At 50.7% G+C, this 16,286-nt stretch overlaps 2 protein-coding genes across 2 annotated transcripts; one reads left to right on the forward strand and one right to left on the reverse strand.

The window, feature by feature from the left end:
- Positions 1 to 2,441: 2,441 nt before the first annotated feature.
- Positions 2,442 to 3,398, reverse strand: EV420DRAFT_1649115 (uncharacterized protein; the record flags this gene model as incomplete). The annotated part of the gene is made up of 1 exon (XM_060478259.1): positions 2,442 to 3,398. One exon carries the CDS (start codon positions 3,396 to 3,398, stop codon positions 2,442 to 2,444), a length of 957 nt encoding a protein of 318 aa, XP_060324778.1.
- An 11,058-nt stretch (positions 3,399 to 14,456) lies between these two features.
- Positions 14,457 to 15,827, forward strand: EV420DRAFT_1484877 (uncharacterized protein; the record flags this gene model as incomplete). The annotated part of the gene is made up of 4 exons (XM_060470124.1): positions 14,457 to 14,535; positions 14,904 to 15,094; positions 15,310 to 15,330; positions 15,681 to 15,827. The coding sequence occupies 4 exons, from the start codon at positions 14,457 to 14,459 to the stop codon at positions 15,825 to 15,827; spliced, it is 438 nt and encodes a 145-aa protein (XP_060324779.1).
- Between the last annotated feature and the right edge of the window lie 459 nt (positions 15,828 to 16,286).

Here is a 16,286-nt window from a genome sequence, read left to right on the forward strand (position 1 = left end):
CAGACATGGGGGAGATTCAACATATATTGGGCATGAAGATAGACAGAAATTGGGAGAAGGGCACTATTACCTTATCCCAGAAGGCATATATTCTCAAGGTACTTGAGAGAATGGGCATGAAAGACTGTAAACCGGTCAAAATGCCTATGGACCCGAATGTACGGCTAGAGAAAATCCCCGAAGGTGACCCCCGAGGCACTGACACAGCCACCAGACAGTATTACCACACTGGTGTCGGATCTCTGATGTATGCGGCAAATGGATCCCGGCCTGATATTGCACATGCTGTCACGGAATTAAGCAAATATGTGCAGAATCTGGCTGCTGAGCATGTCACAGCCCTCAAACGAGTTTTCCATTACTTGAAGGGGACTCTAGACTTAGGAATTACATATGGAGGGACTACAGATGAACTGATACCCTATTCAGATTCAGACTGGGGAGAAGACAGAACAGATAGAAGATCAACATCTGGTTATGTCTGTACCTATGCAGGGGGAGCTGTTACTTGGAGTTCAAAAAAACAGCCCACCGTAGCCCTATCCACTATGGAAGCAGAGTATATGGCCCTCGCGCACACAACTAGAGAAGTAATATGGTTGCGAGCGCTTCTAACCGAATTAGGGTTGCCACCTGATGGTGCAACTACTATTATGGTCGACAATCAATCAGCGATCAAATTCGCTGAGAACCCAATATTCCACGCGCGATCAAAACATATTGATATCCATCATCATTTTGTTCGCGAGCGCATGGCTTCAAATGAAGTCAAAGTTCAGCACTGCGCCTCAGAGGAGAACTTAGCAGATATATTCACTAAAGGACTACCAAGACCATTACATGAATATTTATCTGCAGGTATTCTAGGTACTCGGAATTGAGGGGGAGTGTTGGGATAGCAATCCCGAGTTAGTGCTAGAATGCACTCGAAGCTTCGGCATGACTAAGCGGCATGAACATTTAACCGCAATAGTAGGCACATATAGTAATCCGTAGTAAATTCTAGAAGTAGTACAACTTGTATTTAAGTACGATGCCTCTCCCTCGAGAGGCTAATTTAATTCTCTCTCTCACATACTCTCCTCTGTACTTCCAACAAAGATGACTCAGGACTATCTAGAGGATGACGAGTAGTGTCATCCAACGAAGGAACCTCAGGACGAGAGGTTTTGGCAAAGGTTTCCTGCACAACATCGACGGCGCTTGAGATAAGGGAAACAAGCTTAGATAACTGAGAATGCATAGGCGATAGGTGTTCGGAAGGTCCGTCAAATTGTCACAGGTTTATATTATGCGAAGCTGTTACCAACATTCACGCGGCAACTTGCCTGTGACCTCAAATTCAATGTGGATAAGGTTCGTCGCTTTGTGATGTTGAAATTCCCATGGTGGGAGCGCAATGGAATGTGCGTGTGACTAGAAGCATACTCAATAGAGATACGCTGTATCCGATTTCCCACTGCCATAAGTTGTAAGGGGGCACGAAGCTGTAGCATTTTGGATGAAGAGGACGCCAGTGGCCGGTACTCGTAATGATGTAGAAGATGAAAACAAGACCAGGATGGCTCTAAGTACCTGCGAGAAATTTGCGATGTTGTGGACTGGGTGATGTCAGCACTGACTTCCGATACCTTCAGGAATTTCGGGCCGGTTTCGAAACTTCCGGATGTTATATACTATTCACAGGAGTGATAAGATACTAGTCTTTCTCAGGGTACGAAGAGACTCACTTTAATTTTCCCTCGGCGCAGTGCATGAAGGTAAAGGGTTTTAAGACATGGGGAATCTTTATGCGTATGAGATATTAGTTCGTCGTCTTCGCTTTGTCAATTTCATCGTTCCATGTGTTCGCTTCAGAGTTTGCGACCGAGTAACTATTCTCTGCTTTCTGGTTTCGATTTTTAAAGGCGGAGATCACCAATATTAGTCGAGGCACTGCTATGTAGTCGAAAGTGATAACGAGTGGGGCTTCTGTGCTTTCGGGTTGCTGTTCGATATAGACCGCTTTCATGCGTTTGACGCTATCAAGGTTGGCTTTTATTTCCATGCTCGCCAGGGCCATGATAAAGTGACGATCATGAGGCGTAAGAGCTGGAGATCCGCCTTCCGTCGATTATTCATTAGTGTTAAAGCTCCTTCGTACCACGAATACTTTACCTTCTCGTGATCGTTGAACGTCTAGGCATTGAGCTCGATGCCCAGCTCTCCAATGAAATTTCTGGCATTCACGCGAGCAGTAATATTGATTATTGCATCCGAGGCATATCTTGAGTGTAACTGAATCGCTATCCTGTGTGGTAGAGCACTAGTGCCGAAGATCAATCGGGATGGACTTAGACTGTGTAAGTGCTATTTTAATATGCCTCGACGTTCAAATAGTGCTTGTATGTAATCGGAGAGTCGACATAAGACATTCGCATACCCCATAAAACCTGTACCCTTCACTCCAGAGTCAAGAAAGCGATCCATGCCTTTCGATCTTCTTTACCATCGTCATATTGTACGAACCATTTCGCGTTTTGGATGTGTACTATGGAATGCATGGCCTCATGCAGGACCGATCGATATACAAGGTAGCAGTTAATGGTGTTGTAAAGGTCCACGAGACGTTTCTCGAAGGAGGTCCAGGGAAAGGATCGCACGGAAGTTGGTAAAGGGAGATATGACGTCGCTATAAGTAAATAATCTAGTGCCTTGTAGTGCATGGCCTCAGAGACATGTTCGTGAGATCCTTCATTCCAAAAGGTTTCCTGGAGAGCGAAAGCATAGCGTGTCAAGCAAAACATCATAAGGGTGGGGTAGTATTTTGGAAACCGGGAGGCGATACAACCTAGAGCATGGCACGCCCAATGCGTGCTTCTATGCTTAAGAAAGATACGCCGAAAATGATGGGACGTCCATACAACAAAGTGGATGAAAGTGGTAACGTGCATAAATAATATAAAGTGGGAGATGTCCTGCACACGGCTGACAGCTGTGAACAATGACACTTTGACATGATCAGGAGGAACCAAGTGGAGCGTCGACGACATTTTGGTCTGCTGCTCCACAGATTCTAGCACCCCGCTCATCATCTTGGAAACCTGGAGCTCGAAATGAAAATTCTGGACATTATTGGAAAATATGCGAACCCAAATTCGCATCATGAAAGAGCAAAATGATGTCAAATAAACTTCGGAGCGCATATGAGGAGCGTATAAGAGAGTCTCGATGAGGTCCATTACTGCCATTGCAGTGGGAGCTAGGAGGTCAAGGAGTTCAGCGTACAATGCGCCGTCGTCCTCCGCAACAGTTACAAAATAAGTTTGGAAAAATTGTTCTGCCCAATTCCAAAGATCCAGCCACATAGGTGTGAGGGTAACAGATTTTCTGTGATAGCACAGTGCATCGTGTTCCATCGCGGTATTCAAGGTTGTCAGACTGTGTTGAATTGTTTTGATCTCGTCTTTGTGTGGAGATACATGGGGGTCCAAGTATGTTGTAGGCAAGGGAGCTGAATGAAGATTACAACGAACTCCATTGTTGATATCTGTGAAGACCGGTTCAGTCTGATATTGGGTTGACAGTGTGGCAAGGCTGTCCAACGACCCTTGCGCCGCTGTATTCTACAGTTGTGATGAGCTTTCCGCTGGAGTAGTTGAAGGATGTAAAGTTTTCCTACTTGTTTCCTACCCTTTCTTTCAGCATTGAAAAAGTAAAATATCTGACAGTGGTAGCCGCGATCTCTGTGATGGAGCAGTTTGTTGGTTGTACTTTGTCAACTTGTTGTGGCCGGCCCGAAATCAATTTGGTCCATCAATGTCGCGGCATTGAGGCATTGCTTCAACAGCATAATCATCACCGAGCGTAGCATCAAGACAACATAGCCTCAATCCTGTTCTTGTTTATAAGGCAGCCATATCCGTTGCAATCTTGAGTCTCCGACATCATCATACCATCTCTCTACTGTTGTGTAACGTGCTTGACCACGAGCATATCATGTTTTCCTCACTTCCTGTCGAATTGATATGCAAAATAAGTTTCTTCAGCGCAGTTTGTACTTCTCTTGCGAGCTACGCACGCGAGTAATGTCGGTGCAAAGGGAGTAGACCCTGGATATGCGACAATATGGGCGTAATAGTATGGGCATAATAGCGTGCAAAAAATCCGATGAACGCAAGTTAGGTTTTTCCCAGTCACAAGTTACTTTTAAGTGCGCAAGTTCGTGCCCGCACCGCAAGTTAAGTGTTTTCTTATAGTGATATACTCATCAGCATCAGTTGTTACCATAGATCTCTGAATAAGATCTGGGGAGTGGGTTCGGAGTGGGACGAGGTGGCCCCTGAACCGGCCGACATTATTTCGGTGCTTGACACCAGTCATTCAGCCATTGCCATACTAATGGCCCAAGTTCCTCTAGCATATTCATCTTTACCTACTTCCCCATCGCTTATTCAATGATGAATTCAGATTACATGTCCCTTCAGTGTTTGATCTCTGGATTCAAAGCCGCTCAGACTCAGTCTAGACAGTACTCCCTTATAGATTTGAATGCTCGGAATTAGGCAAGACAGTGGTAGATCGAACTCAGTGGGGCGCACTGAGAACATCATTTCAGAGGGTTCAAGGGTTCACGACATGGCCTGCTGAACAGCATAGGTACCGTATTCCTTCCCAGAATGTTAGTGTTCATATCTTTCGTGACCAATTGTCGGGTATCCGGACGGCTGGACGGAGATTTATATATTACAGCCTAGGCCTTGCTTATTCTGAAGCTATATCCAATAGCAAACTTGCAAAAAAAACTACTAACTTGTGGAAGGATATAAGCGAACCTGGGGGTTTATAACCAACTTGCCAGCGGAAAAACGCGACTTGCGCCAACGTGAATTTTTGCATGCTATTATGCCCATACGACAATTAGCGACAGCGAGCGCAACCATTGTTAGCCACTAACTCAAATCGACTTAGATCGTACTAAGGTCGCTACTCGCACTTCGGTAGACGACGCTCAGCAAGTCAAAGGCGACGTAAGTCGATGGGACAAGTAGTCACGAAGAACGGAGTTCGATATTAGGTAGAATAAACCTTAGCCGAAGCTGGGGTTTAGGCCAGCTGAGGCTCTACTTAAATACACGTTGCGTAGGCTAAAAATAGTGCCGCAGCAGCGTCCGATCGAAAGCGCAGCATAGAGTAAGCGTGAATACGTAAGAAAAGAAAAGAAAAGAAAAAAGGAAAAGAATATCCGTAACATTACCCCCTTCTCAAGACTCGTTCGTCCCGAATGAGTCCTGGCTTTCCTCCCCGCTCTGTGCAGTTTGACTGTAAAAGGATGAAGCGTCATCATCATCGTTGTCATCGTCTTCCGAGTCGAAGTCCCAGTTTTCGTAAACTTTTTGCAAGTGTTCGAGGTCCAACTTGGAATCTTCGTCGTCCGTTGTGTCCTGTAAAATAGGTATCCCTTCCGCTTCCTCGGTGGTGACCTCTCTTACTGCGATTGACGATTGGGAATCGGAGTGCCTTGGGTTAGTACACTCGGAGGAGTGAACGGTCTCAATGTCCGTGACGCATGGAGTGTCTGGGTCATGGTAAGCCGTTTCGGCGCCTGGTGGGATTTTGTCGTCTTTTCCCACCGTTCGCCCGTACTTATTAACCTCCCAATGAATTCTCTGGAGCCGTGCCTCGTACTCATTTACGAGCTCTTCCGCGTTTGCCATGTTCGAACGCTTGACCCAGGAGTTTTCCTCCCTTGGGTAACCCCTCCATTTGACCAGGTATTCTGTTATGGTGCGACGGGTTCGTCCGCGGCCAACAACCTTGTCTCGTTGTTCCACGATCTCCTCGATTTCGTACTCTTCTTCGTCGTCAATTAATTCTGGAGGCGGCCTCTCGGGACGTGGCTGATTTGGAAAGGTCGGCGCGATATAGGGTGTTAATAGAGACTCATTGAATCGGTTATGAATTCTCCATCGAACGGGTAGTTTGAGCTCGTACGCTGAGGCTCCTTTCTTGGCGATGATAATGAAGGGGCCGACACGGCGATCCCCGAGTTTCTTGGTCGGTCGAGGAAGGTTCAGGTTGGTAGTGTCTAGCCATACCTCGTCCCCCGGTTGATATTCCGTTGCCTGTCCTTTGTGCTTATCATAAGCCCTTTTCATTGATTCGGCTGCCTTTTCCAGGGATGTCCTGGTCTCCTTCTGTGCCTTTTTGATTTCCGCCACTAACTTTGCCGCTGCGGGGACTACCGTCGTTTTTCGGGCTGCGGTAATAACCTGTCCGTCTCGCCCAAAGACTATTTTGTACGGGGAGTACCCGGTCGCGGAATGCTGGCGGTTATTGTGGGTGAAGGCCGCCAAGGGCAGCCATTCGCTCCAGTCATTTTGTCGGTCGTTGACGAACATCTTCAAGTACTTTTCAATCTCTTGATTGACCCTTTCCGTCTGTCCGTCTGTCTGGGGATGATATGCGGTAGAAGGATTCCCTTCAACATGAAGGAGAGTGTAGAATTCTTTCATAAATTTGGAAACGAAGACCGAGCCTCGGTCCGAGATGATTTTCTCTGGCATTACTCCGTAGGGTACATAAACGTAGTCCCTCAGAATCTTGGCGAAGCCGAGGGAAGTGAGCTCCTCGGTGCACGCAATAGGGATGATGGTTTTTGAAAATCGATCGACTATTACTAGGATCGAGTCAAAGCCTTTTGAGTCTGGCAGCTTGGTGATCATGTCCACGGAAATGTGTGTCCACGGACGGACTGGGACTTCGTTAGGATGTAGGGGAGCCTTTTTTGGACGTCGATCCGCCTTAGTTCGTTGGCAGACGTCGCACCCTTTTACATATGCTTCTATATCCCGGCGCATCCTCGGCCACCAGTAATCGCGAAGAACCAGTTCCCTGGTCTTTTCGATCCCTGGGTGTCCTGCCGTGGCATGGTCGTGCTTGAGGGCTATGATCTGTCCACGTAGGTCTCGGTCGACCGGTACGTAGATACGCCCATCATACCATAAGAGGTCTTGGTCACGGGACACCCCCTTCTCATGATTGAGGGAGTCCGAAATACCCTTATCCCAACGGCGGGGGTCGTGAGTAGCAATCTTGATTCTTTCGTGTAGCTCCTCCGCGGTTGGCATAATCAAAGCCCTGAAATGTTCGGCTTTAAGAACGGTAATGTCCTTGTTGTCCTCCTTCCCTTGTTCGTGATCCGCTCTTCTGGACAGGAGGTCCGCTTTGCGATTCTGCGCCCCAGGTTTGTGGTGTAAGGTGAATTGGTACTCCGCTAGCTCAGTTACCCACCGCGCTTGTCGTCGGTTGAGTTTCTGAGGCTTTCGGAAGTACTGGAGATTGGAGTGATCCGTCCAAATCTCGAAGTCTTCCCTTGCTCCCATTAGGTATTGACGCCACTCGTCGAGGGCGATCATAATGGCCAAGAGCTCTTTATCGTAGATTTCATAGTTTCGTTCCGTCACCGATAAGGCTTTGGAGAGGAAGGCCACTGGTCTCCACTTCTCGTCTTGCCACTGGGAAAGTACCGCTCCCATCGCTCCTTCACTGGAATCTGCCTCTACTCTGAACCGTCCTTGATCGAGTGGGATAGCGAGTACCACATCCTCCTGGAATAACTCCTTGAGTTTTCGGAATGCCCCTTCCTGCGCTTCTCCCCACTTCCACTCTTGTTTGCCGGTAAGAGACGTAAGTGGTCGGACGTGACGGCTGTAATCTTGGATGAACCGTCGGTAAAAGTTACAAAAGCCCAGGAAAGACTGTAACTCCTGTTTGCGACGAGGGGTCGGCCAATCGAGCAGCCCCGCGATCTTGACGGGGTCCATTCGGATCCTTCCTTCGCTAATAACAACCCCGAGGTACTCGGTCTCCTCTACCTCAAATTCACACTTTTCGGCTTTTAGGAACAGGTGGTTCTCTCGTAATATCTGGAGAACCTTTCGTACAATCCTTTTATGCTCTGCTTTGGTCCTAGAGGCAATAAGGATGTCGTCCAGATATACGGACACCTCGCCAGCAGTGATGAGATCCTTGAAAATGTCGTTCATCATCCACTGGAAGGTGGCGGGAGAGTTGGTAAGCCCGAAGAACATGACAAGGGGTTCATAGAGGCTGCGATTGGTTCGAAAGGCAGCCTTCCACTCGTCCCCCTTTTTAATCCGCACGTTGTTATAACCCCACCGCACGTCTAGTTTGGTGAAATATTTGGCTTTCTTCAGTCGGTCCATGAGCTCCCCGATAAGCGGCAACGGATAACGATTTTTGATAGTCATCTCGTTGAGCTTTCGGTAGTCTTGGACGGGTCGTAATTTTCCGTCCTTCTTTTTGACGAAGAAAAAGGGAGAGGCCATGGGGGACTTGGAGGCCTGAATACGTCCAGTGGCCAAGTTCTCGTCCAAGAACTTGTCCAGCTCTTCCTGTTCCGTGGGATTGAGGGGGTAGACCTTACAGTCTAGGTTGGCGTTGGCGTTGGGGATCAGCTCGATGGCATGATCCCAGGGTTTGCGCGGGGGCAGTTCATCGAAATTCTCTTTGTCGAAGATGTCCTTGTAGTCCCGGTATTCTTCGGGTACTATTTCTTCGAACGACTTGGTGCCCTTTTTGGCGTTAGCTTGGGCGGCTAGTTCGTTGGACCTGGTCCCCATTGCTCGTACGTGGAAAGCTTCTTCGAAGTCGATTACTAGGATAGTGTCTCCTTCCTCATACTCGTCCCAACGCGCCGAGGGATCGGTGTCCGGGAGAGAGAAAGGAATCTTCCTGCAAGTACATCGGGCCAGGGTAACGGCTCCGGTGTCCCAGTCAATGAGCGGGTTGTGACGCTGCAACCAATCGTGCCCTAAGAATAGCGGGGTAGTGCCTAGGTCGACCACGGCTAACTCGATCCGTTCCACGTGGTCCCCTATCCGCAGCCGTACTTCGGCATATTCGGTAATATCCCCCCCCTTGTTGCGAGTGCCGTCGGCATTATAGACCAGGACGGGTCGGGCCGCTTTTTTCAAATTGAGGTTGTGGGCCTGGGCCCAGGCGCGGTCAATGGAACTCCCGGTCGCCCCGCTGTCGACGAGGGCAGACAGGGTGTGAGTCTCCCGGGTATCAAGCGTTTCCAACTGTAACTTTATTGAAACGTTCCGTCCCTTCCTCCCTCGTATATACATTGGAGGCTTCTGTAAGTCCTCCATCCACTGCCACCGTTCTCTGGCTTGAGTCGCCGTCTCCGTTTGCTCCTCCAGCTGATGACACAACTGGTCGGTTACTTCCTCGCGTCGTCGGGGGTGCACCCATACGTTGAGAACGGCGCGAGCTGCCGCATCTCCTCGAGCAATCCGTAAGGCCCGACGGGTCCACAGGATGCCATGGGGCTCGTAGTACATGGCCGCGAATACTTTCTTGTCGTTGGCATTCGCGGTGAGAGACATGGCGGGGGATGTCGGCCTTCGGGGAATCGTTACCGGTATATCGGACCGTAAATAAGCTTCTTCGTCTTCTACTTCCTCTAATAGAACTCTTGGGTTCTTCCCTCGAAGTGGCATTTGGTCACCTGGACGAGAAAGGTCCAGAGGCGGCACTTGGGCGCCTTTGAAATTCGAGGTGGTGGAGGAGGGCGCTCTGCCCTGTCTTCGGCCCTGGCCTCGGGCGTTTGTGCGCGGTGTTGTAACCTCCACAGTCGTCCTAGTACTTACGCTCTTCCTGGACCCGGCGGTACTTCGGGTAACCCTTCGTGAGCGCACACATGTTGGCTCCGACGGGGGGTCTGCACCGTTTGCCGCAGCATTGTCCTTGGCTACTAAGGGCAGGGGGTCCCTCGACTTCATGGCCTCAGCTGCTTTCTCAACGCCTCCCACTGGAACAGACGGCCCCGCGGACGAAGACGCAGGCCCAGCGGGCTGGATTGTCGACCTTTCTCCCTCTCCGGGGTGACCTCCCTTCGTCAAGGGTGCAGTCGGGACACGACCTAGGGGGCTCTGCCCTCGAGGGGCTTTCCCTATATGGTCGGTCGGGGGTTCCTGAGCTGGGACGGCCCCTAGGGGTTCGTTACTGAGCACAGACTGCGCCCAGTGGCGGGAATCCCCTCCTACGCCGTCGCTGATTGGCGATTCATTCTCCTTAATTTCTTCGATTGGTAACGCGGCAAAATGGTTGGTATATTGATCGTACGGAGTACCTACATACGTAGTATGAGTCCGGCTAGAATTACATGGATGCGCACCAATAGAAATTAAGTCCTTGGCCGACGTCGTCGAATCGCTTACTTCGACGCCGGCTGGTCTTTTGACGACTTATCGTCCTTGACCTCCTCGATCTTCGATTCCTTCCCGTTCTCTTCCTTTACGGCTTCTTCAAGTAGTTGACGGAGGCGGGCGACGTTGGGCTTTTTGCGTGGGGGGAGTTTGACCGGAATCCACTTCGACTTGTCGTCGGGGCATTTATGCTTTGGGCTCCATCCGGTATTCCCACACTTGAAGCATCGCTTGTCGGACCGGAGTTTGTCGATTTCCATCGGCTGTCCGGCACCACCATATGTCGTTCCCGTGGCGTCCTTCTTATCGCCACTGGAACCCTTCGATTGATTGCCTCTACCCGAACCGCCTTGGTTCGAGGAGGACTTACTGCCCAAGCCCTGGGCCACTCCGTATCGGTAATTGGCGTCTATCCTCAAGACGCGCGCCTTCCATTGCGCGTAGGTGGTGGGGCGCTCATTGTCCCCATGCATCACCGTGTTCCTTACTGTTGGCCTGATCGCCGCTTCTACCGCTTCGAACATTTGCTTCTCGTCCCCGAATTCCTCGCACTTGTGGGCCAATCGCTCGAATTTGGCAAAGAACTCGACTGCGGACTTGAAGTCCGACTGTCGGATCTTCTTCCACTCTGCCTTCCATATCGTTAACTCCGCCACTTCGCGGAACTCGCGTTTAAGGTCTTCGGAGAATTCCGCCCAGGTGGGGAATCTCCAATGACCATGCGGGTCTCGGTAGCGGTAGTATTGGTCGACCCACCATTGCTGCGCGTCCCCTCGTAGATACCCCTGCGCGAATGTGATACGATAGGGGTTGTGCCCCTGGTCGTTCATGGAGTAGTACATTGGGAACACCGCGAAGTAGACTTCGCAGTGATGGAGGAAGCGGGTGATATCCGAGGAGACCCCGGTGAAATATTCTGGCTGGGTCACCAGCTTTGGTTTGACGTCGTTCCAGGGATTATTGACGGCCCCTGGCGCAAGCTGCCAGGGTGGAATTGGGTCCGGCGGGGATGGTACCTGCGGCGGTACCGGCGGTTTAGGCGGTCGCGATACTGACCGCAAGTTTCGATTTTCCCCAGGGGGAGGGTATCCCGCGGGGTCAGGGTATGGTGGTTGTTTTGGTGGGAACGGGGGTACCGTTGACCCCTTTCCCTTGTCGCTACGAGACGGCCCCGCGCCGGGGTCATCCATGTCGTCGTCATCTCCTCCTGCCCCCCCGAAGAATCCTTCAGGGAAGAAGTCCGACGGGTCCGTCGGGTGAGGCATTGGTTGTGGGCGTCGGTACGGCTCGCACCCTCGTTGAGGCACTGTGGGGTTCACCATATTCCATATGATGGCCGCCCGGTGCCATGTCTCTACTTCGAGGATGTTTTTCATTAAGTATACATCCCCCATTGTTTTCGCGGCTTGATAATCGACCCCCGCGTCAGTGAACAACCACTGGGGGTCCCTTTCCATGTCTTCCATGATAATTTCGTACAGCCCGTGCCACGGAAGGAGCTCAAAGATGGCGGGGCGGGGAACAGGCCCGTTAAGAAGAACCTGTTTTACCGCGGCCATCACCGTCGGCTCCAGCGCCTGGTTTGGAGGCCGACTCGGCATCCTTTGCCTCCTGCCTCTCTCGGGCGAGTCGGTCGAGCTCCTTGTTGCGCCTCCACCGTCCGATGTCTGAATCTTCGTTGGAGATTTCCTCCTGATAGACCCTCCACGCTCGGGCCCGAGCCTCGAGATCGGTTCCTGCTCTTCTGGCATATCCGGTGTAACGGACGGCAGCGGCTCTGATTCGGTTGTCCACCTCGTCGGGGGTGGCGTCGGGCTCGAGGGGAAGGTCCCAGAAGCCATTGGGCCCGTAGAGGGCGTCTTCCTCAGCACGTCGGATGAGTGCGTCATGCGCTCTTCCTCGGTCCATTCTGGCCTGGACCTCTGGGGACTCCCTGGCAACTCGAGAGAGTCCGAGGGACTCGACGTACGTGTGATAAAGGAGGGGCCACGGACGCTGGGATGCAGGGACGGGGTTGGCGAAGGCTCTCGACGCAACGGACGGCTCCCAGTTGGAGACTCCGGCGAGTCGCTCGGAAGCGGTAACGCTTCCAAGTTCTTCGGGGTCGTAATCTGGGAACTCGTCCCAAAGCTCCCCACTCGTCTGCTCGTGTGGGGCGACGGCGGAAGGGAGCGCTGGGGTCTCGGTCTCTGTAATGACCGGGTCGGACTCTCGTCTGGCCTGCTCTCCGGCCACAGAAGCCTCTTCCCCGTCGTCGGCGTAGACCCAACTGGTGTGGGGGTACCAGGCGACAGGGGGTCCTCTATCGGTCGGCCAGGCCCTTGGAATAGGCTGTGAGTGAGCTGTACTGGTGGTAGCCACGGAGGCTCCGAGGCCAAGCTCTCCTGAGTCGCTGTCGAAGTCATCTTCCTGGGCGACCCGATACCTTCTACTTTCGCTTTTCCAGACTGCGTCTGTCCACTTGTGCCCAGACCGGCCGCTGTAGTTGTCTCCGGTATAGGTTGCATCTTCCTCCGTGTCCGGGTAGAGGTCGTCGAGGCGAGTTCTCTCCCACTCGGTGAGCTCGTCCCCTTCGAACTCGGTATCAGGGCTTTCTTCGCCCTCGACCAGATGCCTGGTGTCTTGTCTTCGCCCTCCGTCGGCGCTTGACTCGCCTTGGACTGGAGAGACGTCGAAGAGGCCTGGTAGGGGCGTGTCTCCTCGCTCGAGGAGTACCCTCCCGGTATCGGTGATGTCGATGGATTCGGCTGGTGCGCTGGAGGCGCTTCTGTAGGAGTCGGTGCTCGACTCGGAGGATCGCGAGCTGGGTCGCGACGATGTGTAGAGGGATCCTCCAGGTTCCCCGGAGGCGTTGGACTCGACATCTCCTATTGTCTGTTGGGAGGCCGAGGGAATATCGATTACCGGCGGGGGATATGCCGGTGCGCTGGGGATATAGTGAATGGGTAGTCGTGCGCGGATTTGTCTCCGCTGGCAGCAACGGCGTAGCTGGTACAAAGTGATGGAGAAGAAAAAGAGTATAAAAGTCGCGAAGACGGCGAGAATGGATTCGGACCAGAGCATTCGTCCGTAAATCTATCCGTGGCGTAAGTCGACGATGGACCATGCAAGCTGGTAAACAGCAAGGATGGTCAGGACAATGAGAAGAGCGATGATCAGGCTAAGGTCGGTCTCGTAGTTAGAGCCGTTCATTAACGAGATTTCGCAGCTCTCGTCGGGAGGAGTGCTCGTTACTATTAACAGCAGAACTGTTAAAATAGAGGCGAGCTGAAGGGCGAGGATGAATGGTTTCGTGTTGGGATACGTTGTTCCTAAACGAGGCGGGGATATAACGAGTACAGGGCGGCCAGCAAGCTTGCTAGCAACACTGCCGGTATTCCGAGCGCGATTAGGAGAAAGGTAAGGTATACAGTCAAGAAGACTGCAAGGAGTAGGTCGTTGTAAAGGATTGATTCAACAATCAACCGGGTTACTAACAACAGAAGAAGTAGCCAAGGGGGTATTAGCCACAAGGCTAGAGCGATGAAGTAGTGTATCGGATGAATGGTGACGGTGAGTGCTTTTCCGTTGGTCCACTCGCTGTACGTTGACAAGCACCGGGTTGTCCACACGAACGTAGGCGATGACTTCTCTGGTCAAGCGGGGTAATTTCTCGTAAAGAAGTTGGGCAGCGCTCTTTCTCGGAAGTGACGCTGAGCAACGTAGGTCGAGCTTCGGCTAAATGTTAGCCACTAACTCAAATCGACTTAGATCGTACTAAGGTCGCTACTCGCACTTCGGTAGACGACGCTCAGCAAGTCAAAGGCGACGTAAGTCGATGGGACAAGTAGTCACGAAGAACGGAGTTCGATATTAGGTAGAATAAACCTTAGCCGAAGCTGGGGTTTAGGCCAGCTGAGGCTCTACTTAAATACACGTTGCGTAGGCTAAAAATAGTGCCGCAGCAGCGTCCGATCGAAAGCGCAGCATAGAGTAAGCGTGAATACGTAAGAAAAGAAAAGAAAAGAAAAAAGGAAAAGAATATCCGTAACAACCATGAAATCCAAAATGTACCTGTGCCTCATAGCTTTCTCCCCAGGAAGTCGAACCATATATTTTCCACCATTCTGCGGCCATCCAGTACCATTGTCGCGTAAGTCTGCCATCATCGTGGTCATCGTCGGCGGGTTCATAGCCAGCTAAGTCCTAGAAGTTGCATATATGCCAAGACCCTTCTCGCAAGAGCTTTGACTGTCCAGAATGCACCATCCTAAAGGTGACGCGGCGAGCTGGATGAAATACGAACGTGTTGGCGTTGGCGTTGGCGGGGCTGATGGTGGTATGAAACAGCAAAAGAAATCGACTGAATTTCAAAATCGTACCTGCCTCCCGCTCTCATGTTTGTTTGTCGTCGCTTCCTAGACCCACACAAAAGTGATTGGGTAATATACGCACAACTACTGAAAAACACTAGAAGTCCTGAGTACATGTCGTTATCCTTTGTTGAGTAAGGTCTAACGTGTCGTCACGCTTTTTCTTACCTAGGATCTTCACTGTATTATCCCAGAAAAATATCACTGCTTTCTAATGAACATCAAGCGAGAACTTAAGGGATTCCTTCAGAACTCCCATCATCTATCGCCAGCCTGAGCTGGGAAATTTTTCGTTAATGCCCTAGAAGGCTTACCCAATCTAACTTTGTCTCAGATCACCCCAGCCAGTGGGCCAAAGATCAAAACTGCCAGATCAAGGTCATAATATTCAAGCATAAGTACATGTTCGGATCTCAAAGCGTGCCTCACAGCATACTTCATTCGCCTTCGGAACACGGCGGGTTCCCTCCTTTGAGGGAGGCACCAGTTCCAGTGCACGGCCATGATGCGCTGACGCTAGGGTTGGTTAGCTAGCTGTAGCCTCGAACTGGTGGTTTACGATGAGACACTCTTCGTGGGCAAAGTCGTCTACCCTTGACGCATGGGTGTGTGTGCTTGGTAACGAACAATGGATTTTTTTGACTAAGTTGCAACCAGGTAATTTCTCCTCAGCCTTTAGGCGTTGTGTGTGAATAAGAGACTTCACATATTACTCATGCTCTCCAACTGTCTTCCCATAGTGCTTGACGGATTCCTTGGAGGTGCGCGGATGTATTAACTCAACATCCTTGTTGCTAAATTTACGTTGTTACTTAGCAACAAACGTGATTGAGTGCTGTCGCCCCGAGCAACACTCACACTTGTATTTTGGCTCAATACTCAGCGAGAGCTATCGCAGTCGATTCATTTACATGCAGCACACATAGAAACTTTGTTAAAGTTAAGCTTTCTGTCCATGGTGTCCATTGCATTTTCTTCTCCAATGATTCCAAAACAAAATCAGATTCAACGGTAGGCCTGCCGGTCTGGATGGTATTTACATTTGAGTACTGCTAAGGCCTTTCTCCTCGCTGTTTTTAATGACAATGTCGCTTATCGTGTTGTTTCACAGCTGAACCTTTCTACCACGTACACGAGATCTTCGCCTGTTCGACCAACACGCCATTTTGTTCGAATCAATTACCACAATGCATTTCATTACTGCACAGTAGGCTCTATACGAGGCCTCATTGCGGATAACTTTCGGAAGGCAAAATAAGTGCCACTGATACGCTGTCTACGTGTTCACACCTAGATTTTGTGATTTTATAACAATACTGTTGCAGGTCTATCCTATACTAGTCGTATATCAAGGACTATAGTTGAGACTTCGGACTGATAGTCAAGTTAGCATGCTACTAGTCGAGTCAGGACTTAGGAATGATACCACTAGTGGGTCAGCCCTACCAGCCGACCGGACTAGCACCTCCAAAGCTAGTATGACTTAGTAAAATACGGTCACTAGTAAAGAATACAGCTGCTAGCGCCCAAACAAGAAGTAAGAACCCACACAGATCTCGACTATTCAGTCGCTAGTGGACCGATCTGGGCATGAACGCCTAAGTCAGGATGACTAGTCACGCGAGCACTTCTGAAAAGGACTTAGAAATGAATCAGTAAAGGCATAACCCTTAGCCCAGATCCGGCTAGTGTGATACAGATCTCATACGATCGGCAC

This window comes from Desarmillaria tabescens, assembly GCF_030435595.1.
Source record: "Desarmillaria tabescens strain CCBAS 213 chromosome Unknown EV420scaffold_57, whole genome shotgun sequence".
In the NCBI taxonomy this organism is placed as follows: Eukaryota; Fungi; Basidiomycota; class Agaricomycetes; order Agaricales; family Physalacriaceae; genus Desarmillaria; species Desarmillaria tabescens.